Below are 24,935 nucleotides of genomic sequence, written 5' to 3'. Positions count from 1 at the left end.
TTGGTTTGATGTGGAGGGAATAAAGTTGCTCTTAGTTATTCTGGCTGTGCCTTTAATGGTGCCCTCCTGTTATCTTACCATATGCAAACTGCCAGAAAATTGCTCACCCTCATCTTGCATCCTTACGGGAGGTATGATCAATTTATGAGTAATGATCGGTTAAAAACTTTTAGATCTATTCTTTTCTGTAGTCTGCTACCACAATTTCTGTCCTAATTATTTTGTCTTTGAAATATTACACCATGTTTTTATGACTGATCTCGTTTGGATCTCTAGCTTATTATGTGTTACATGTAGCTGTAGAAGTGTTTTTTCAGTTAATTTGCTTAGAAATATACAGTACCTCCTTATTGTCTGTTGTGTCAAATCAGGTAAGTCTTTCAGCTTTTCATTCATTGTAAATGCCAACAGTTCTGCACTTGAAAACTTTATTTTTGTTGCTGCTTTCATTTGTTTACTTATAGTCAAAGAAGTGTCCTTGGTTCCTTCCGTATGGCTTGCTGCCTCCTGCTGTGGAACCTGTGCTGGTGCCACAGTTAACGTTATAAAATGTTTTTTCTTCCCGTGTAGCCCAAGACGGTACTCTATTAACTATGTTGTCTAAGGTAGCTGAGAAACAGGAAACGAGCATGAGAAAGTGAATCTCACCCAGAGACCATTTACTCTTACTTTATAGCAGTAGTTCTCATTTCCCACTCTGTCCTGGTAACGTGGGGAGCGTGAACATACACCAGCCTCTCCCAGATCAGAATCTCTGGGGACATGGCCTGGGCATGTGTATGTTTTTAAAAACAACAACAAAAAAAACTTCCTGGATGATTCTTACAGGAGCATCTAAAATAAAATACTATAATAATTCGGTATCAGTTTTCTGGTTTTTAAGCCCACAGCAGATTAAAAATGGCAAATTATACAAAGAGTGAGAGCCTAGAGCAGGCATATTGAGCGTATTTAAAAGTGGAACCTGACTGCAAGGCAGTAAAAGACAGAGGTCTTGGTGATGATAAATCTTCTCTCAGTAGGTGTAGTCAAACTCTCAGAGCTAGGTGGCCTAGAAAAGATGTTTTAGTGAGTCTTGAGGTCAGAGGCCTTGGGAGGAGTGCATTTTAATTGTTAAGTTGATACCTTAGTCCCTTTCAGCAGTTCCTGGGAAAAATGGATGGAAAATAAGATGTTGGTCTCTATATCTTTAAGCCTTTAGCTAGATTGGAAGAGGATAGAATTATTTCTGTCCACATGATTAAAAACAGTTTTTGGTGAAGTTATACCCGTAGGAATTCGTAAGGCTATTCATATTTATTTGAGGGTTCTGGATTGCTGACCTTTTACTGTATTAATATTTCTTAAGAAACTTTATGCTTTTATCAGCACTCTCTCCCACATAAACCCCTTGTATTGAGCACCTGACTTATTAAAAACTTGAAACAAACTAGGTGCTAATTGCACAGCGTGCCCTCAGACTTAGCGCACTGCCTTTACATATAAGGATTCACTCGAACTCTGCTTTCTTTGGCTGCCTTTTCCTGATTAACACTGTATACTACATAGTCATTTCTTTTTTCTTCTCTCCCTTTTTAAAAGTATTTATGCATGTTTTAAAAATTGTCTGTCATGTTATATGGTCTGCAGACTTAATAGAGCATAGCTGTTACAAAGTTATAACTGCTTTAAGCTTTCTTCTTATCCTCAAATTTTTGGCAAATATTGATTAGCCTACAGTGATTGCTCAGTGACTGTTGTTATTGGAATTGTATTGGGCTCTATCTTGACTCTGTGGCACTTATCCTGTGCATTTTCTGCCCCTGTGTATTTGGCCCCCTTGAAAAAAAACTTTAATCATCACGGGAGTTAATGGAGTTCTCAGTCATACATACAATTTTCTTATGCAATTGATATTTCTTACAGTTTCTTAATTGCAGTTATCTTTTTGAAAGTGTTGACACCATCATATATATGTCTTAGAAATAATTGAAGTATTAGGGAAAAGCTCCACAATACAGTATTTTGTCTGTTTGCAGTCTCATATATTGAATTTATTTTATTGCATAAATTTAGTGTGACTTATAACCAGATGGAGCCTCTGAAAATCATAAATGCCTAGAAAAAAATGTTGATCCAATTATTGCGACTCTAATCCAGGATTCGTGGAAACCCTAGTGGCATAGTGGTTAAGAGTTTGGTTGCTAACCAAAAGGTCAGCAGTTTGAATCCACTAGGTGCTCCTTGGACACCCTGTGGGGCAGTTCTGCCCTGTCCTATAGTGTCGCTTATGTGTCAGAATCTACTTGATGGCAGTGGTTTTGTTTGTTTAATTCAGAATTTTTTAAGCTGTGTGTTTTTCTTCTTTACTTGTTTTTATAATCGGATTTAAACAAGTTGATAATTCTTCTTAAGTAGGTTGGTCTTTATTTAAAATTGATTTTAGAAAAATTAACATGTTATATTAAAACAATAAATGATAGTTTTTGTTACCAGTAAAACTAGAAAAAAAAAAATTTTTTTTTCTACCAGTAGTTCTCCTTTAAATACCTCAAATTGTCTAATTTTAGATATTATTACCAAATACAAAAGTGAAGCCTAAATTGATATTAAAACTAATTTTGATAAATAGCTTACAGGGTTTAATTTGAGCTTATAGGCATTATCATAATTAATTTTTGCAAAGTTTTGAAAATTTTCTTAAACTAGCCAGATTGTTTAAGACTTAGCAGAGCAGAAAGGTGGATAACTTAAAAATAATTGGAATCATAAAGTTAATTCTGGAGTCTTAATGTAAATAATCTAGTGTTGGTTTCTTGAAACCCCTCCTGTTTTGTTTTTTAATTTTCATGTCATAAAGGAGGTAATAGGGATGGTAAGAAGCAAACAGACACAGAAGACAATGTAATGTGTTGTTTCTTCTTGTTTAGTAATGCTACAGCCTTTTGACTATGATCCAAATGAGAAGAGTAAACATAAGTTTATGGTACAGACAATTTTTGCTCCACCAAACACTTCAGATATGGACGCTGTGGTAAGTGTAGAGTTTGGACAGAATTTATTTTGGGTAATGTTTAAACTGTGTGTTTTGTTTATTTCTCAATTGACAAACCTAATAATTTTGAAATAGTATTTCTTAATAATAACTTTAGAAATGCCACTACTACAAAGAAAGTCCTGTAATCTCTAGAAATGTTTGTATGATTTTTCACAGATGGTGCCGGTAGCTCTTTTTAGTATTTTCAGTTAGTTTATTGTGAGGAATGCAAAGTGCGGCAGTGAGTCCTGGCTGAGCCCCCAGCAGCTACTCATCCTTTAGTTTTCCCTTGAGGTGAAGCCTGTCTGCCAGGATTATACCTCACGTGCCTTATGTTTGCTCTTGTTTGTTTCTAGTGGAAAGAGGCAAAACCCGATGAATTAATGGATTCTAAATTGAGATGTGTATTTGAAATGCCCAATGAAAATGATAAATTGGTAAGTAGGAAATGTAAGAACATAAGGAAAATGGAAGCTGTTAAGCTCCCACTTCTTGAAATTAGTTTTGGTTCTGTTTTTGGCCTTGCAGAATGTGGGATATGGGTGTCCTACTTTAAAGGACTCAGTGCTTATTTGACTTAAGGTTAAAAAAGAAAAACAAAAAACTTGATATGCTTTTTTCGTTTTAGAACTCTTTTTTTTAATCCAAGAAGAAAGAAATACTCACTTTTATGTACAAGCTGCATGTTAGAGAAAGGACTTTTTAAAATTCTGTCAAATTTTTACTACTTAAGCCACTTGACAGTTTTTTTGGGGGGTGGAATGAGACATATGTATGCATAAATATAATTAAATAAGAGACATAAACTGCTTTTTGGCAGCCATATACCAGCAGTTTGGGGATAAAGGACTTAATTTACATAGACAAGGAGTTTATTCCAGGTCTGACTGTCCAGGTATTTTACTCGATTTTGTTTTTGGTCCAGATCCATTTGATTTTATTCTCTAGTGAATAATCTTTACATTGCTTATTAATTAGTATGAGGCAAATAAAATTGGGGGGAAGGCCGATGGATATGTGTGTAGTTTAAAAATATAGTAGCTTATGAATGTATATAGAATGGGTTGTGATCCTTTCCCCTGTTCCCCTTCCGGAATGCAAATTTGAATACTTTTCTGTGGTTTGTAGGAAGGACTGGAGAGGAGGTAAGTGTCTTTTTGGTGACTTAATATATGTGATAATACGGATAAATAAAATTGTTTGGCACACAGTTTGGTTATACTCTGACATGACTATTGCTTTCATAGAGAGGGCATTTGCCCTGTTGGACAGTAAACTCGCAGATTACTCTATGGGCTCCATTACTGTGTTACTCTTTCAGGGTAAACTGAGATGATAAAGTTCCTGAATGGTAATTAGCTGTTAAATTATTTTGTATGCTTTTTAGAAAGAGAATTTGAGCTATTTGCCCAGAACAAAAACTTAGGCTGTATATCCTATCAGGGAAAACGTGCCTGCGTATATTCTTACTGCAGAGTGAGGACAGCGCATGTTTGTGTTTCCTGTTCAGAGTTTACTTTCCCTTTTACCTAAGCTGCGAGGAAGCTAATTGGTTGTACAGCTCTTATTATTGGAACCTAGAACACATAACAGCATGTTGTCAGGCTGACTTTTTTTTTTTTAAGTACATTCGTATGCTTTTTCACTTAGAATTTTGTGGCATTTTTTACAATCATTTAACAAACAGCTAGATCTGACTCTTTCGTCTGGGCTTCTGTTTTGTTCTAGATAGCAGACAATTTGAGATTAAAATCTGAAAAGGGCTAGAATGGTATGGCTGTCACAGCTGAGCCTAGCCATTTTACTGCCTAGTGGAGAATAGCAGGCATACCTGCTATATATGTACATACAGGTACAGCACAGCGTGACCCGAGACAGCAGTTAGATCTGCTTTAGTGCTTGAATGGAGTTCCCACGTGATGGAGCACCAATAGTTGCCCTGGAACCATTTCAGTGCAAGTGCTAAAGCAGAGGCTGTTGAGTAACTTCAAAGTACTTCAGAGAATATCTGATTTTGAGCCTGGGTGAGCTAGCTGTAGAATGTACTTCTACTAATTAAACTACTTGGACTCCTGGTATAGTTAATATTCCAATTAAATTGTAGGGAGTATCTGCTAATGATTTTTTTTGTTTTAAATATTCTATTGTGGAAAATCAAGCACATAGAAAAGTAGACAGGAGTGAACCCATTCATCAGCTTATGGTTAATCTTTTTTCATTTAAACCCCACCACTTTCCATCGCACATTTTATTTTAGGGCAAATCCAAGACATCATATAATTTCATCTGTAACTATTTCAGTATGTATTTCCCAAAGATAATGACTTAAAAAAAAGGAAAAAGATTGAAAAGGAAAAAAATAATGGTAACCACAATACCGTTATTGCGCCTTTAAATTTTAATAATCTGGTAATAAACCAAATGATTCAGGCAGCTTTCACAAATGTGATTTAAAATTTTGTTTTGCAGTTGGTTTGAATCAAGATCAGAATAAAGTCAGCATGCTGCTATTGGTTGATCTATTTCTTAAGTCTTTTCATCTATAAGTTCCTTCTGCTTCTCTCTCGCAAATTATTTCTTAAAGCGACTGGGCTTGTTGTATAGACTTTCCCATGGTCTAGATTTTGCTGATTGCTTCCCGTGATGTCATTGAAGTGTTCCTCTGTCCTTGATATTTTCTTCCTAAATTGGTAGTTGGATGTAGAGGCTTGATTAAATTTAGAATGGTTTTGGTGGCAGGGGAGTTGGGGGCAAGACTGCTTCATAGGTGGTTATGTGTTCTCTCAAGGAAACACGTATCTTCTTTTGGTGGGGGGGAGTTAAGCCAGAAATCACTGAAGGCACAATGTCTAGATGAATGATTCTTAACCAGGGGTGATCTCCGCCGCCCCCCCCCCCCCCCCCACCGGGGACATCGGCAATGTCTGGAGACATTTTTGGTAGTAATAGCTGAGGGGGTGAGGGTGGGTGTGGGCATGTGGGAACGCTACTGACATTTAGTTGGTAGAGGCCTGGGATGCTATTAAACATCCTACAATGCAGAGGGCAGCTCTCCATAACAGTTACCAGGCTCAAAATGTCAGTATGCTGAGAGATGGAGAAAATCAATCTAGTTCCATTAATTCATTTTCATTTGCATAATGGTGATATTCTGTTATTCCTACTTCATTTATTAGCTAAGATATTTCTATAAAGAGAAAATTTCCCTCAACTAATATTTGTTTATTCAGCGATAGAGTTTATAAAAGCAGGAAAAATGCCTGAGCTTTTTGACGCTTGGTTACGGGTTTTTAAGAAATGCGTTAGTTCAGAAGTATCCCTCTGATGATAGATATACAATCACTTTTCCTTTCTCCTTTTCCTCCTCTTCCTCCCTTCGGTAATATTATAAACTTAAAATGGATTTAAACATATTTGTGTTTCAACTCCTTGCAGTTATTATCCTTATTGGTGCTCTGACTGCCTGTCAGGAGCCTCTTCAAGTTGGTTCCTGAGTTTTTTTTACCTTTAGTCTTTGATAACTTTCTTGTAACCTAATATGGTAAGATTTTTTCTAGGCCCAAACCTGGAATCAGCCATTTCTTCGAGAAGCTATAGTTTCTTTTAGGGGCAAGATACCAGTTTTTAACTGTGTCAGAATTCCTATCAAGCCAATTCTCTTGGCCAGGATTAAGAGTTCAGGTCCAGTTGTCATTCGAAGGCATTTCTTCAAACGGTAAAGTTTTAATGATAAGTTGTGTCAGCAGCACAAAGGATGATGCTTATTCTTTTATTTCTTGTGGTAGCGATTACATTTTATGCTTGAGATATGTTCTTGAAGATCTTGGCTAATTCAAAACCTACACAATCCAACGCCTGTCCTGACAAGGATGGGCAGTACCTCTGAAACAGCTAAAGGGTTTGTTGCCATGTAGCAATATGATAAACGTGGCTTTTGGTTCACAGGGCTCACTAGCTTTGCAGTTACGATTCTTGATGGATATTTTTAAGTGTTTGGAGTTCACATTTTAAGTTGTTCATACAAAGTGAGACGTTTTAATATTTCATTATATCATCATTTCAAATTTATGTAATTGAAGCGTGCAGAAACGCATCTACATCTGCATCGTACGCAATCTAGAGGTGGCCTTAATTGATGAATGTGTATGTTAAAAAGAGGAGGCTGAAACACAGCTATGTTTTTATAAGGCAGTGTTTCCCAAAGGGTATTAGATTTGGAAGAGTTCTGTGGTTAAATGATTTTCGAAAAATACTACAATACCATGTTTCATGTGGCTTATTTGATCTACAATGAAGAAAGCCTACAGTAAAGACCTACAGTAAAGAAGACTGAGAGAACTATGTTTGACCAAGTATTTCTTTTTTTATTTAATGTAACACCGTTAACTTCTCATGGAATATCTGTTTTTCTGTAAAATACACTTTGGGGGACACTGACCGTTCCTGCCTAAACCCATTCTTGTGGTGCTGTTAACCTGCAGACTCTTCAAGAAATGTTAATTATCGAGAAATGTTTTAAATTCATTGCAATCTGACAGCAGACCCAGTTCCACCTGGGTTTAGTTGATTATGTGACTTTCCGTCAAGTCATTAATTTAATGTTGTATCCTATCCTTTGTGGAAGGTACGAAACCTCAGAGTGCCAAATCTGAAGCTTTTATCATGGAACAAAACATATATAAAATTTTTGTTTTTTCTTGTTTTTTTTTATTGTAACAAGGCTTAACCTTTTATATCTATGTAAAAATACATATGAAACATCTCTTCCATAATGCTTCATTCCTGTGGCAATAAGACCCTATGGATAATTCTGTCATGTGTTTCCAGTTCAGTATGATTTGCAGATGAAGTTGATAAAAATGCTTTAAAATCATAATATCTTTTTTTTGTGGCAGTATTATGTACAGCCAAACATTTATGTCTTTTCACAGTTTCTACATGTGCAGTTCATTGACATTGATTACATATTTCACATTGGCCCACTGTTCTATCTGTATTGTTATATCACCATTAATTTAGACTCTGCCCTTTAAAGGTCTCATCTGTGCTTCAGAGGAACTGTTGTCAGTTTACACTTGTGTCGTCTTTTATAAGAGCATAGTGCTTTAGGCAAATGTTCTTTATTAAGTGAGCTAAACTTGTTGAGTTGGCTTCATGGGATAGTTTTGTTTCAAGGTCTAAAGATTATTTCCAGGCAATAGATTGAGGGATTCCCACAGTCTCAGTGGATCCAGTAAGTCTGGGATCCATGTGAATTTGAAGTTCTGTTTCCTGATTTTTCTCTTTTGATCAGGATCTATCTATTGGATCCTTGATCAAAATGTTCAGGAATTGTAGCTGGGCCATGCATTTCTTCTGGTCTCATGACAGAGGAGGTGGTAGGTCATGGAGGCAATTAAACCTGCAGTTCATTGTGTTCTCAGATTCCAGGGTCTCCTTCCTCTGCCCTTCCAGGAGAATAGAGACCAATTGTTGTATCTTGAGTGGTTGCTGGCAAGGTTTTAAGACCCCAGGCACTACCCACTGAACTAGGAGGTGGAACGAAAACTCTAAAAATAACTTTAGGCCAGCCAGCTGACTGGCTACACCCATGAAGCTAAACCTTTGAACCAAGAAAACTAATCCAAGTCATAGTATCTTCAATAGTGGTTTCTTTCTAGCATTTATAGATAAGATTACTTAACATCCTCTTTTTGGTGTGTATATCTTGGGTTTAGTCTGAAACTTCTTTGGAAATGAGGGCATTATTGGATAGTGTGATACCTAGATAATAGTTTTTCAGTTTACTTCAGATAAATTGATAAAGTGATCTATGATGCTAGGTCCTCATTTATACAAATTGATTAAAGATGACACTCCCTTAAAGATACATTTCTAAATGTGCAAGATTAATAAAAATATAATGGAAATTATGTTGGTAATATAGATTTTAAAAAGCTTTTAATTTTTATTGTGGTATAATAAATTCCTTGAGGTCTTTTGACCCTTTATTCTTTTTTTCAGTTTATTAATTGTATGTTGTTAAAAAGTATGTTGACTTAAGCACAATTCAGTCTTAGCTATGAACTGAATTGCTGGTGAAAATTTAAGATTTAATACACCCCTCCCTCTGGATGGTAGATGTACTTATATTCAATCTCATTTAGTTTTTGGAGCAGTAGAGAAGTCCATGTTGAGTTAGTGCTCTCTCGTACATCTGCTTTTAAAGAGCTGGTCATCAGAATTTATGATCTTTAGTTATCAACTTAGAAAAATTTGATTCATACCCAAAGCAGTTACCACAATAGCTATCACAGTTGATCCATTTTTCAAGATGGTGTAGATAACAGGTCTTCAATTTTGTGATGTTGATCGAATGTTTCAAGTTAATAGTCCCACCCTACTCCTTCACCCTGTCCCTGCAGCCTCCCCCCGGTAGCATTTATGTAAGTACAGTATGTTTGAGGATCTTGATCTTTTTAGGTACGCTCTTATTTCCTGGGCATTTACACAGTTCTGATAACAGTAGGCAGAGGTTATGGTATTATTTTGTTGATTTCTTTATGCTTTTTAGGGCCTTGATACTGAATATATAAACAAGAAAACGAAGTTTTGTGGCCATCTTGTAGGGTAAGAAAGGTGTGAGCTTTAGAAGTATAGTAGTTGAGTCTGTTTTTATTTTTAGCTTAAGAAAGTCTTTTTTTTTGGATGATGAAATAACCTAATTTATTTAAACCATTATTATAATGTGGGCTTCTTTTTGGGTAATAGCTCTCTGATTTGGGTCATAGACAGAGTGACCTAGGGAACCCAGAAACCCTTTTATTTTAGAATAAAAGGAGATGGTATTAATAATTATTCATAGGTTTAAACTTGTACTGCCCTTAAGCACATTAAGTATACAGTCATCCTAGTTCTAGGGACCAGAAGTCTTTGATTAAGTATATTTTAATTAATTCTTCAGTTGTTTTCATTGCTAGTGTTGAGAGCCATTCAGCATGTTCCCTTTGTGGTTGGTTGATAGTTGGAGCTGGAGATGGATGGTACTAAAGTGTGACTTAACTATCTTACAAAATGGGGTTCTCTGGATTATGACCTCTGTTTAGCTGTTACTAACTTTGTGTTGTAAAATTGAATGTCCAGTTTAGTGGTAGTGTTTTTTCAGGATTCAGTGTGGTTTTAATTAACTTGTTATTTCTGTTGTTTAATTGAATATTCACTTTATATTCAATTTTTTAAAAAGTTTGGTTTATTTTGAGGCCTCCAATAGGTATTTCCCAAATATCTTGAATGTATTGCATCTTATTTATGCTCTCCATCTAACATTTGATGATGATACATTTTCTCAAAATATTGATTTGTCTTAATGGAGGCTGAAGAGCTGTAAAGAACAGGGAATTTCAGGGGTCTCTTATTACAAAGACATGATATGATGAAACATATATTATTTTTTGTTAAGGTGCAGAACAGATTGGGAGAGGATGCATTATTCATTTCTCTTATATACAGTGTTCTGGGTTATTTCAGAGCCTGTACCAATCTTTTTGTGTAGTATTATTTTTACCTGTATTAATCAAGATTGATTGTTAAAAGGAAGAGAACGTTGGAGATAATGGCGCATCACAGTGTTTTATGAGTCTTTTAATTTGTTTATTAGGTCTTGTATTGGGGAGATGTTGAGTACAAGAGAGGGTTATACATCATTAATGGAAAAATTTATTTAACTTAAAATCAGTATGCAGATTAAGTGTTATCAAGGATAAGAAAACATGAAAATGCTTGTTTTTCAGATATCAAGTATATAAAAACATTAAGTGCCACAAAGTTGGAGTTAGAAGGTACTCATTTTAGGATTCCATGAAGCTAGCATAATTTAAAAATATGTATGAATTCAATCAGTGAATCTAATACAAGTTGATCATAGCTAATTTTGTTGAGAAATAAAAGGTCAGAAGCTTTTTTTTCCTTAAATATAGCTATCATTCATTAGTATTATTTCTTATGTATAAGACAGTTTTATAGAGTAAAATGTGAATGTTCTAGAGTCTAATGCTTTTTGTTAGTCGTTCCCAGTATCATGCAGAAGAAATCAGAATTGGGTGTGAATCTGAGAATGTTTCCCATGCCACCTCAGGGTATAACTCCACCGGGGACTGCTACGGCTATCACCTCATTGAACAGCATCAACAGCACAGTTGCAACACCTGCCAGTTATAACATGAAGAATGATCTCAGGGGACTCAGTGTGTTCAAACAGGAGAAGCAGAAGGTTTGTCATAAGGAGCTAACAGACTTAGGAGTTTACTAGTATTACTGATTAAAACAAAAGTTAATGTAGATACCTGGTACTGTGAGTGTGTTATATGAAATGGAATTGAAATTTTCAGTTATGTTTCCAATTATAATAGAACCACAAAGCGCTTAAAAATCAAGCAAGCAAACAAACTGTTGTAATAAAAAACAGAGAACAACGCATAATCGTCAGTGGTGCACAGGGCAAATGTAAGCGTGAACATGTGGTGAACTTTTAATTTTTTCCTGTCACTGAGATTTTGGGAGCATACTCCAAAAGATTTTCCTAATTTATTACCTTTTAATGAACCACTAGGCAACTTTGTAGCTTGTTTGAGCAGGATAACCTGTATAGCAGGAAAGGTATGTGCTGGCAAACATTGCTTTTCAGGCAAGTACTCATGTTTATATAAAAAAAGATAAATGAAATCATTAATACATGTTTTGTTATCAAATATAAATATATAGTAATCTCTCCTTATCTGTAATTGTTAGGTTTTACAATGCCCCAGGGTAGGAGAATTTGTGGTTAAAACCCTGAAGACTTTAAGTCATAACTGAGCTTATTAATACTTGTGTGTGTGTGTGTGTGTGTGTGTGTGTGTAGTGACAGTCATCAAGTGAAATGCCAGCACATCAGTGAAGTTACAGTGACTTGGGTGATGGAATGGATGCTGTATGATGCCCATTACCATTTCTTGCTTACTGGAAACTTAAGGGACCCTTCAGTTTTAACAGGTTTCTTATTCTGTGATTTGACATTGCAGGTAATATGCATACTGAGACTTTAAAAAAAAAAATCTGACCCTCTGTTGACATGTCTGGTATTTTTTCGATTTTGCAGTTTGGAGTTACTTACTTCTGGGAATCATGGTCCTAGACAAACAGAGTAAATTGGTTGTTTGGAGTGGACTCAATCTTTGGATGATCTTGGTATTTAGATACCATTTCTCAGCTCACAGGTTAAGGTCTTAATGCTGGCCTTGACAACGTCATTTCGTAGCTCTGGGCTTTAGCCAGTCAGAATTGCCTCCACTACAGTGGATTTTTTTTCTCCCTACACATTCATCCCTTCCTTAAAGTCACAAACATACAGCCCCATACTTACTGTCCTTCAGCTTTCTTTGTCTTTCCCAAGGCTTCACTGCAAAAAAACTACTCTGCCTTATATATAACTTTTCCTTTCTATTTCCAATTCCTAGTTCCCTCTTTCTCTAATTATCTCCAGTAGGAATATTGGAATTTAAATTCTGTTGGTGGCTGAAAAAGAATACAGAGGTAAATTCAACTCATAGATAGGGATTACTGCAGATAGGCTAAATAATTTAGAGTGGGAAATGTACTAGATATGCTATATTATTTCATCTTTATAGATATCACTGCCTTGACCTTTCAGCTTATTGTAAGTTGCAGTGTTAAATATAATGTTAATGTATGTTTAGTATGCATCAGTTCACCAAGAGTCACAGCATGTTGAATCCCTTTAGTTTGCTTGTTTCATGGTTCTCAGAGCAACCAGTCTCCTCTTTCTGGACCAGTGTGAAGCAACTGTCAAGGAACAAACTGTTTTCCGGGAGCCAAACCTCAGTAATGGAGCTCCCGCATGGAAGTATATATTTAAAGTCACACCTGCCTTAGTGTTTCCATCAGGCTCTTCAGATTGTTACTACCTGAAGGACTCGGCAGTTTTTTTTTTTTAAAACTCTCAACTAAGTTAGGTTATATATGCTTATACTTTAAATTTACATAAATAAATTAGATTTCATTGCATTTGTTCTGTATGTTGACTGGTTTGTAGGGGGTCTAGACAGCGTATGATGTATCCCTACTCTGTGTAACTTGAAGCGTGTTTAAGCTTTTCCAGCTTTGCACTGTAGTCTTCTGTTGGTGCTCCAACAAGCTCGTTATGTCATTTCTTCCCCCTTTTGTTGTTAAAGCAACATAACAGCATTAAGAAAAATTCCAATAAAAAAGAAAAGTCCTAATTCTGCTGCCATAAGAAGATACTCATTGGTGTGTTTATTTAAAATCTCAGAATTGGAAGCTACCTCAGGTGTCTAACAAGAGTAAAATGGTTAAGTAGTTCTGGTAAGGCACAAAGTAGAACATTTAATGACATATTGTGTCATTTAAAATGATAATTAAAAGAGGTACATATAAGGAATAAAGCAAGGTGAAAATGTAATATGCATGCTGATCTTAGCTGTGTAAAATGTGCTTATAAAAATATTGGAAGTTCACGTCATGGAATGGTGAGACAAGGTAATTTCCTCTTCTCCCCCCTCATAATTCTAAGTTTTCTGGAATTTCTAGAATTTATTTAAAAATAAAAAGCCAGTTGAGAAGAGCTTGATAATTCCTTATTTAAATTTTTTCTCTTCACTGTTGGCCTCGTGTATCTCCTCTTTATTTTTTAGGCAACTCACTGTTATGAGTTAGGGTATTTTTTCCCAATTCTTAACCAAAATCTAAAGATTCCTCAGTTGCTATATTGGCAGCCATTGTGTTCTTTACAGAGGAAGGCAAAGTGCCACCCTCATTTTCAGAAGGTGGACTTGTACTTGGATGGAATTCGAGCACACTTGAAAAATCATTTTGAAATGAATTCCAATTACTGTTAAGGAAAAGAATAGTAAAGAATATTGGTGGAGAACAAAATATATCTGACCAATTTTTATTAATAGATAGAGGTGGGATTAATTGGGATCGGAAGGTTAGGGAAAGAGACAGAAAGCTAGCAAGAGGGAAACCCAAAGAAGGAAATGGGAGTGAGCTTTCACAACCGTGAAGTCTCTGAAGGAAAAATTGAAATGCTGAACAGGTCAAATTATACAGTTTTGTGCATTTAAGCCTCCTTATAATATGATTGATATTTTACATGGATTTAAGCATAACGATCAAATCACAACCCTTTCACAAGAAATATTAGCGTTAGTCCTTGAACAGTTTATTTACGCTTAATGTAAATTTAGCAGCTGGAAAGATGTGGTAGGTGTGCAGTCTATAATTAAATCCTATTAATGTGTACGGTGGAATGTCAAAAAGTTGAATTTTATAAGTGGCTATTTAGCATCTTATTTATTCAGATATTCTATTATATCAGAATATAAAAAAACCCAGTGCCACTGAGTCGATTCCGACTCATAGTAACCCTGTAGGACAGAGCAGAACTGCCCCATAGAGTTTCCAAGGAGTGCCTGGTGGATTCAAATTGCCAACCCTCTGGTTAGCAGCCATAGCCCTTAACCACTGCGCCACCAGGGTTTCCATATCAGAATATAGCAGTTACATATATCTTTTTATCTAAAAAGTTATTTTTTTTAAGAAGCACGGATTTTAATTAAAGTTAAAAAGAAGACTTCACCAATACTGGTGGTATAAATAATACCAGGATGAAGACTGTTGAGGCACTTTAGACCGCAGGCTCAGGAATACTTAGGCACTGCCCTAGGTATTTACGTCCAGGCCTTTGCCACTAGCTTCAAATGGGTAAGTGCTGGTAAGAATAACATTTCGGGACTCATAGGCTTCAAAGTGTCTGTGGTATCGCTGTGATTCTGTCTTGAATTGCATGAACTAAAGCAGTGTTATTAATGATTTGAAAGACTCATTTTTGTTTCAAGTGAGAGATCACAGACTTCTTAACTCTCTTCCTCTTACTGCCATTATATGTTTGTGTTCGTTATCTACCCTTCAGTATTTATATCTCTCAGTTATTTTTTCTCATTAATAGAAGTTAGATTTGCTTTTAAATATTTTTTCTTAAGTAGTGTCCTAATTTTATTGGAATGATTATGATACTACCCCTTCCCCCAGAACCTCATTTGGATTGCAGAATCAGCACTGAAAACTTCAAATTTGGATTTTGATTGGTGTCCGTCAGTCATCATACTTTGATTAAATAACTGCAGTTGGCCAAAATGCTGGGTTTAGGGGTAAATGGCAAAGGGTGATACGAAATGTCTCTTGCTCTCCCAGCCTTTGAGTATTATAGCAGAGAACGTCAGAAGTAAATTTTTAGAATACATGATAAGTGCTATGGTAGAGGTAAGTGCACGGGGTAGGCTCTGGGAGTAGAGGAGGGAGTGGGCTGCTTATCTTGACCTGTCTTAACTACTGGCAGGGATTTAGGCCTTTTAAAATGATTCACGGACAACTATAATGTTTAGTATTTTTTTTTTTAATTCTTATAAATTGAAAAATGTCAAAATGTATCATTTAAAAAATTTTGGGGGAAGAGCATGATGTAGAGTTTAAATTTTTGTTTGTTTAAACATTCCAATATCTTTATGATACAGAATGAAATGGAACCTAGCAAAGCTGCTCCACTGAATGCGTCTAAACAAGACGGACCCATGCCAAAACCGCATAGTGTTTCACTCAACGATACTGAGACAAGGAAACTCATGGAAGAGTGTAAAAGACTTCAGGGAGAAATGATGAAACTGTCCGAAGAAAATCGACACCTGATAGTAAGTTCTGCTCTTTGAGAAAAAATTCAGTGTATTAAATTACTAATAGTCCATTTTATCAGTCATTTAAAAAATTTATCCTTGATCATTTCTTTTTCCATTTCCCTAATTTGATTATGTCCTCACCTGCCCTCTCTACCCCTACTTTCCTAAAAATCTTACCATGGATTCTCACCGCCTACAAGTTACCCTTTTTTGTGTGTGTGATGAAAGAGGTGTAACAAAACATTTAAATCAATTTTACATGTATAGTTCATTGACATTAATTACATTCACACCACGTTGTGAAGCATCACCACTGTCCGTTTCCAAATATGTTTTATTACCCTTATTTCAAAGTTTATTACCTCTTACTAATTTTTTTTTTTTAATTGTAACGCATTACAGGTTACTCTTAGCAAACGTCCTAGTTATTTGTGACCTGGCCTGTGACATTGCCAGCTTCCCCTATTGCCTGTATTATCCTTCACATTCTGTGCCCCGGTCATACTGACCTGCCTGGAACGGTGCTGTCTGCTGCAGTGGCCCCTAGTCACGTGTGGCTGCTGAGCACTTAAAATGTAGATGTACCAATTGACATGTGCTGTGAATGTAAAATGCATACTGATTATGAGGACTTAGTACAAGAAAAAGAAAGTAAAGCTCTTTTTTAAAATTTGTAACAATTAAAATAATAGTTTGGATATGTTGGGTTAGCTAAAATACATTATTAAAATTAGTTTTACTAATTTCTTTTTCTTTCCCCTAGATTTTATTTATTGCTGAGAATATACACAGCAAAACATATGCCAATTCATCAGTTTCTACATGTACAATTTAGTTACATTGATTACATTCTTAAAGTTGTGTAACCATTCTTACCCTCCATTTCTGAAGTGTTCCTCCCTCATTAACATGAACTCACTGCTGTCTGAGGTTCTTATCCAATCTTTTCAGTTGCTGTTGTCAATTTGGAGCCCCGGTGCCACAGTGGTTAAGAGCTTTGCTGCTAACCACAAGGTCAACAGTTTGAATCCACCAGCCAGTCGCTCCATGGAAACCCTGTGAGGCAGTTCTCTCTGTCCTGTAGGGTTGCTGTGAGTCAGAATTGACTCAACGGCAGTGGGTTTGGTTTGGTTGTCAGTTTGATCTCGTGTAGATAGTTCTTAAAAGAGCATAATGCTCATTATGGATTGAATTGTATCCCCCCAAAATATGTGCTATAAATCTTAACCTCTGTGCTTGTGGTTATAATCACATTTGGGAATGGATTGTCTTTGTTAATGAGATAGGATTAGTGTAGGGTGTGTCTTGAGTAAATCTCTTTTTGAGATATAAAAGAGATAAAAGGAGCAAGCCAGTGAGCACAGATGGTGTAAGATAGATTCCAGGCTGCAGGGAGATCTCTCAGGAACTAGGCAGAAGGAGGTGAGAAGACAAGAACCTTCCTCCAGAGCTGACAGAGACAGAAAGACTTTTCCTAGAGCTGGTGCTCTGCATTTGGACTTCTAGCCTCCTAAACTGTGAGAAATAAATTTCTCTTTGTTAGAGGTGTCCACTTGTATTTCTGTGATGCACTAGACAACTAAGACAGTACGTAAGGCAGACCTTTTTTACTAGTTGAGCTAAACTATTGTTCAGTTTTAAGAAGACTTACGGGGATAGTTTTGGTTTAAGGTGTAAAGATTATCTCAGGGCAGTAGTTTCAGTTCATCCACCCTCTATGGCTCCAGAAAGCCTAGAGTCCATGAGAATTTGAAATTCTGTTCTGTATATTCCCCCTTTCGATAAGGAGTGTTCTTTGGATTCTTTGATTAAAATGTTTAGTAATGGTAGCCTGCTATCATCCAGTTCTTTTGGTCTCAAGGCAAAGGAGGCAGTTGTTCGTGGAGGCAGTTAGCCCACACATTCCATATCCCCCTGTTATTGCTGATTCTACTCCTTCCTCTGTTGCTCCAGGTAAATAGAGACCACTTGTTGTGCCTCGGATGGCCACTTACAAGTCTTTTTTTTAATGTGACTGTTAGAAAATTTGGAGCCCTGGTGGTGCAGTAGTTAAGAGCTTGGCTGCTAACCAAAAGGTCGGCAGTTCAAATCCACCAGCTGTTCCTTGGAAACCCTTTGAGGCAGTTCTACTCTGTTCTGGAGGGTCGGTATGAGTTGGAATTTACTAAAGGGCAACGGGATTTTTTTTTTTTTGGTTATAGGACCTGTAGGTCCCTGGTTGGCACAAATGGTTTGGGCTTGGCTACTAACTGAAGGGTTGGTGGTTTGAACCCACCCAGTAACACCACGGAAGAAAGCTTCTGACGACCTGCTTCCATAAAGATTACAGCTGAGAAAACTCGATGGAGTTTAGTTCTACTCTGTAACACATGGAGTCTCCATGAATTGGAATCGACTCCCCTGCAGTGGGTTTGGTTTGTTTCTGTTTGTTTGTTTATGGGACCTTATCCAATATTTAATTATTACATCTGTTAAATGTATATACGAACTATACTCTGAATGACAAAGGCACTGTATCTTGACTTGATCTATAAATTCCTCTTTGGCTGTCTCATTCTATAAGACCCCTTTGGGCTGTCCGCCCTTGGCACTCTGTCTGGGTAGTGGAAAAAATATTTTCGTTTCACACCCACACTGACACACCATGGACTTTTTCAGGATGCCATGACTTCCATAGTTACATTCTTTCCTGGAAGATATGTTCCTTAGGATGCCCAATGGCCTTATTCAAAAACCTATTCTCTCTTGACAGGGAAGGGGGAAGTGGAAAAGATCAGAATGGCAGATGGGGCAGGGCTGGAAAATAGGAAGAGTGGGCAGCAAGCTAGGTGAAGGGAGACTGCTTTCTATATACTGATGTTCTAGGTGAGATTCCATTGGAAAAAGGATTCTGCTGCTTAAAAAACAAAACAAATGAACCTTGAAGACCACTGGCTTAAAGAATCAGTTCTAGACTCCTTAACATTTGACACATAAGGCCCATCATAATTTGTTGCCAGATTGACTTTCTTGCTCTTGTGTGATCACTGCCCCTTTTTATTCCTCTCACCCTGTGGTTCATAGTTCAGACTGTGCGTCTGAATTATCTAGTGAGCTTTTAAAAAATACAGTGACTCCAAACCTAGTGAACTGGAACCACTGGGAATAAGACGTATACATTTATATTTTTAAAGAGTTCTTCAGGTGTATAGCTGGTATTGAGAACCATTGCTTTCTCTACATAGCAGAAGACGAAAAAACAAAACAAACCAGAAAACCCAACAGTGCAAATAAGACAGTATGCCATCAGAGTAGTCTTGTAGTGGTGTTTATTTATAAGCTCACTAGAGGAATCAGTGTGAGAAAATAAAAACTAGCTCTGGCCAAGGAAGTAAAAATCTGCCCTGCCAGTCATCAATCAGGCTGGTATAACAGATGTGCTTAAAGCCAGCTGCAAAGTTAGCAGCCATTTTTCCCAAGGCCATACTGTAGTTAGTAAAGTATCTACTGCTTTCTTACTTAAAAACCTTGTCCCCTAAAATCATAGAGTGTTAGAAACTTTGCTGCATGAAACCATAGCAGTAAGAATGAAGCTTCCTACTCTTGTCTGGAGGATCTAAGTCACTTTGACAGAGAGAAGCAGCCTCAATTTCCAACCCAGGTACAGAGCTTCAGATGAGGGGTTTCTGTACACAACATTCCACATCTGTCTTAATTGGTAATTCCCACAGGAACAAGACTCTGGGTCGTCTTTGCAGTCCATATCTGGTGCTGAGTCTTTTACGCAAGGCCCTGCTTTGCTTTGGGCCTATTAAAACACTGCCTTGTTAACATTTTCCCATTCCCGTTCCTTTGGCAAATCACTGCACTCTTCCTCTGCTATGGTTTTTCTAGTTGTACTGAGTTAATTTTTAATCACTTGCAAGGTTTAACTGTCAGACTACGGGTTTGTTCCTGGTAATCTATGTCTGATGGGGCTAGGGCAAGTATAACTGATCTAACATCCTGTGGGCCAAGTTGGAAATGCGTGAATGGACAGAACTCTTCTTTAATTGTACAGGCATACGTTGTTTTATTGTGCTTTGCTTATTGAACTTTGTAGATAACTGCGTTTGTTTTTTTTTTTTTTTTTTTACAAATAGAAGGTTTGTGGCAACCCTGTGTCGAGCAAGTCTGTTGGCACCATTTTTCTAACAGCATGTGTTCATTTAGTGTCTCTGTGTCACAGTTTGGTAATTCTTGCAATATTTCAATCTTTTTTCATTATTATTATATCTGTTATGGTGATCTGTGATCAGTGATCTCTGATACTATTATAATTGTTTTGGCGTGCCGCTAACCACGCTGGTGTACGATGGCAAACTTAATTGATAAATGTTGTGTGTGTTCTGACTGCTCTACCAACCAGCTGTTCTCCCATCTCTCTCCCTCTCCTCAGGCCTCCTTATTCCCTGAGACACAACAGTATTGAAATTAGGCCAATTAATAACCTTAACGGTGGCCTTTAAGTGTTAAAGTGAAGGAAGAGTCGCACATCTCTCACTTTAAATCAAAAGCTGGACATGATTAAGCTTAGTGAGGAAGGCATGTGGAAAGCCGAGATAGGCTGAAAGCTAGGCCTGTTGTGCCAAACAGTTAGCCAAGCTGCGAATGGCAAAGGAAAACTTCTTGAAGGAAATGAAAAGTGCTACTCCAGTGAACACACGAATGATTAAGAAAGTGAAACAGCCTTATTGCTGATACGGAGAAAGTTTTAGTGGTCTGGGTAGAAGAACAAACCAGCCAAACATTCCCTCAAGCCAAAGCCTAATCCAGAGCAAGGCCCTAACTCTCTTCAGTTCTCTGAAGGCTGAGAGGGGAGGAAGCTGCAGAAGAAAAGTTTGAAGTTAGCAGAGGTTGGTTCATGAGGTTTAAGGAAGGAAGCCGTCTCCATAGCATGGAAGTGCCAGGGAAGCGGCAAGTGCTGCTGTAGAAGCTGCGGCAGGGTATCCGGGAGATCCAGCTGACGGGTGGAGGCGGACACACTCAACAACGGATTTCCAGTGTGGACGAAGAAGATGCCTTATGTTGGAAGATGATGCCATCCAGGACTTCAATAGCTAGAGAGGAGAAGTCAGTGCCTGGCTGCACAGGACAGGCTGTCTTGTTAGGGCCTAACGCAGCTAGAGACTTTCAGTTGAACACAGTGCTCATTTACTATTCTGGAAATCCTAGGGCCCTTACACTAAATGTACTCTCCCTGTACTCTATAAATGGAACAACAAAGCCTGGATGACAGCACATCTCTTAAAAATATAGTTTACTGAATATTTTATGCCCATTGTTGAGACCTACTGCTCAGAAAAAAGATGCCTTTCAAAATACTGACAATACACCTGGTCACCCAAGAGCTCTGATGGAGATGTACAAGGAGATTAATGTTGTTTTCGTGCCTCCTAACACAGCATCCATGCTGCAGCCCATGGATCAAGGAGTAATTTTGACTTTCAAGTGTTTATTATTTAAGAAATATGTTTTGTAAGGCTTACAGCTTCCATAGATAGTGATTCCTCTGATGGATCTGGGCAAAGTAAATGGAAAACCTTCTGGAAAGAATTCACCATTCTAGATGCCATTAAGAACATTCTTGATTCATGGGAGTAGGTCAAAATATCAATATTAACAGGAGTTTGGAAGAAGTTGATTCCAACCCTCATTGATGGCTTCGATCACTTCAGTGGAGGGAGCAACTGCAGATGTGGTAGAAACGGCCAGAGAACAAGAATTAGAAGTGGAGCCTGAAGGTGTGACTGGATTGCTGCAATCTCATGATAAAACTTCAGCGGATGAGGAGCTGCTTCTTGTGGATGAGGAAAGAAAGTGGTTTCTTGAGATGAAATGTACTGCTGAAGTGAAGATGCTGTGAACATTGTTGAAATGACGGCAGAAGATTTAGAATATACATAAAGGTAGCTGATAAAGCAGAGGCAGGGTTTGAGAGGATTGACTCCCATTTTGAAGGAAGTTCTACTGTGGGTAAAATGCTATCAAATAGCATCACATACTACAGAGAAATCTTTCCTGAAAGGAAGAGTCAGTTGACGTGGCAAATCGTATTGTTGTCTTGTTTTAAGAAATTGCTACAGCTACCCCAGCCTTCATGAGCCACTACCCTTTACAGTCAGCAACCATGAACATCGAGGCAAGACCCTCCACCAGCAAAACGAGGGCTTATGATGGTTAGCATTTTTAGCAATAAAGTTTTTAAATTAAGGTATGCATATATGTTCTTAGACATAAAGCTGTTGCACGCTTAATAGGCGGCAGTGTAGTGTAAACAACATTTGTATGCACTGGGATACCAAATACTTTGTGTGACTTGCTTTTTTGTGATATGCATTTGATTGTGGTGGTCTCAAACCAAACCTGCAATATCTCCGAGGTTTGTATTTATTTCAGGGGGATTTTTTTTTTCCTTTCTATGTAAGTATAGCCATATCTGATTTTCCAGGCTTTTAGGAATATATTTCTCAGTTGCAGTTGTTTTTTTTTTTTTTTTTTAATCAGCTTTATTAGGGTATAATTTACATACCATAAAGTAGCCCGTAATAAATGTACAGTTCAGTGATTCTTAGTAAATTCGTAGAATTGTGAAACGCTTACCACAGTGCAGCTTTGGAACGTTTCCATCACTCCAGGAAGTCTCACCGTGCTGGTCACCAGTCAGTCCCTCTTCCCATGTCCAGTCTTAGGTGACCACTGATGGGCGTTCTCTGTACAGCTTTTTAGCTCCAGTTTTGACTGAAGATTCAGAAGTCTTAGTATAGGGATATTTGTTTCTAAAACTTCCTTTATTTTTTTGTGTTTTCTAGGATGAAGGCTTAAGGCTCAGAAAGGCAGCACATTTGGATAAACCAGGATCAACCTCAGCTGCGTCCTTCAGAGATAATGTCACCAGTCCTCTTCCTTCGCTTCTTGTTGTAATTGCAGCCATTTTCATTGGATTCTTTCTAGGAAAATTCATCTTGTAGAGTGAAGCATGCAGAGTGCTATTTTTTTTTTTTTTTTTTCTCTTGACCAGAAAAAGATTTGTTTACCTACCATTTCATTGGTAGTATGGTCCACGGTGACCATTTTTTTTTGTGTGTGTGTGTACAGCGTCATAATAGGCTTTGCCTTTAATGATCTCTTACGGTTAGAAAACACAATAAAAACAAACTGTTCGGCTACTGGACAAATTGTATATTACCAGATCATCGATAGCAGGTGTCAGTTGCACATTCAGTCCTTTATGAAATTCATAAATAAAGAATTGTTCTTCCTTTGTGGTTTTAATAAGAGTTCAAGAATTGTTCAGAGTCTTGTAAATGTTATTTTAATAATCCCTTTAAATTTTATCTGTTGCTGTTACCTCTTGAAATATGATTTATTTAGATTGCTAATCCCACTCATTCAGGAAATGCCAAGAGGTATTCTGTGGGGAAATGGTGCCTCTTACAGTGTAAATTTTCTCCTTTACCGTTGCTAATATCATGGCAAAATTTTTCTTACCCCTTGTGAGGCAGTTGTTGACCGAGTTTTTCATCCTTACAATCCTGTCCCATGGTATTTAACATTAAAAAATAAAAAAACTGTTAACAGATGCTTGCTCGATAGCTTGTCTGTCTCCGTCGTGTCATCAGATGGGATAGCAGGGAGTCTGCTGTATGGTAATTTGAAATTTATCAGGCATATTCTTTCTCACATTGAAACCCTCTCAGATATTACAGTATTTGCAATAAAAAAATTCCTCATCGTATTTTGGAAAAGAATTGATAAAATTTTAAGTTAATTTTGGTATTTTGAAAGATCATAATCAGTTTATCTTCAAGATAATGTGAAATAAGCATGCCATCAGAATAAAAGTACTGTACTCTTAGTTTATATGTATGCCATTTGGCTGTACTGCACTTAATTTACCACACGCTTATCAGATTATTTTAGTTATCTTCTCAAGGACGATAATTTCCTTTGTTCTAGTCAAGTGCTTTTTAAGCAGCCTATCAATTTTTGATTTTTATGAATTAAATACTTACATAATACTCGAAACAATAATAGTTAAAAGTAGGTTTTTTTTTCTTGCCCAATTTGACACTGAAATTTCCATTACAGGAATTTGTAATGGAAAAACCTTTGGGGATTTTCTTTGTGAAAAATGACTTCATCCTTTGCAAATCTGTTAACCCCATGAAACACATTTTCAGTATAGATGAACATTGTAGGGTCTGGTACTTTCCTGCACTTAGTCTTCTGTTTTCATTTATTCTGTTTGTACTACGAGAAGAAATATTGGAACCAGAGAAAATACATGTTTTTTAACTGAGTACAATCTAATACAAGTCAGTTCTGATTCTTGAAAATAAGTGTAGGTTTTCATAAAAGGGGCACTTTCACCTGAAAGTGAAATTGGACTTTGATGTGGTGCAGTGAAGTATGTTAGGCCCAGGTCTGTGTGCGTACAGATTTTATAAAGAGGTAAAATGTTCTAAAGCATTTTGGTTGCCTTTTCATTTAAAGTGTGTTTTAAATTTGTCAGATCACATGTATTTTGTCATTGTGCTTTGTGGTATCTTTTATAAGATCTCTTGCTTGTGTGTAAAAATGACTAAAAACAAATATAAGTGACACCTCCCCATTGTTAACGTGCTGCGGCAGCTACTGTCTCTAATGTTGCGTGCTGTACATCACTGTCAAAGCTCTGGAAACGCTTGCTAAAAAGGCCTTGCATTTTCATCTCATAAGTGCAGAATTAGTAATTCTTTGGCTTAAAGTGGTCTGTGTAATCTGTATTATTGATGATATGTACCAAACTTGGTATTTCATAGCTATCGTCTTTTTTTTTTTTTTCCAGTTTTAAGTCCTGAAGAATTTAGCAAAATCCCGTTTTATGGAAATGACCCTTAGAATTCTTTCCATTCGGCCCCTTTGTTTTATTGTTGAGGAATCTCAGGCCTTAATGAGGGTTAAGGAAAACTTCCCCATGTCTCACAGGTAGGTAGAGGCAGAGCTGGAACTAGAATATCCTCTCCTGACTCCAGCTTAATGTCTTTTCTGGTAATTTTGTAAAAAAAAAAAAAAAAAAAATCCTAATTTGATAGATTACTGAAATAATGAACACAAGATGCTATTTAAAAAGTGAAATTTCCTATCATAAAATTTTCTTACAGGCTGTTGTTTAATAGTGTCACGTATAT

The 24,935-nt window shown here is 37.0% G+C and overlaps 1 protein-coding gene across 2 annotated transcripts in view; it reads left to right on the top strand.

Moving 5' to 3' along the window:
- The window catches only part of VAPA (VAMP associated protein A), a 51,627-nt gene extending 27,844 nt beyond the window's left edge, over positions 1–23,783 (top strand). Inside the window, exons 3-7 of one of the 2 annotated variants that reach the window (XM_049900309.1) lie at positions 2,910–3,013; positions 3,373–3,453; positions 11,130–11,264; positions 15,586–15,759; positions 22,575–23,783. In XM_049900309.1, the coding sequence (XP_049756266.1) occupies positions 2,910–3,013; positions 3,373–3,453; positions 11,130–11,264; positions 15,586–15,759; positions 22,575–22,733 (653 nt within the window). In that variant the 3' untranslated portion in view covers positions 22,734–23,783. The remainder of the gene's footprint in view (positions 1–2,909; positions 3,014–3,372; positions 3,454–11,129; positions 11,265–15,585; positions 15,760–22,574) is intronic. The other variant, XM_049900308.1, reaches the window with a different exon arrangement.
- Positions 23,784–24,935: the final 1,152 nt, after the last annotated feature.

Source organism: Elephas maximus, chromosome 11, assembly GCF_024166365.1.
Source record: "Elephas maximus indicus isolate mEleMax1 chromosome 11, mEleMax1 primary haplotype, whole genome shotgun sequence".
NCBI classification, from domain to species: Eukaryota; Metazoa; Chordata; class Mammalia; order Proboscidea; family Elephantidae; genus Elephas; species Elephas maximus.
This window is presented reverse-complemented; position numbering and strand designations above follow the sequence as displayed.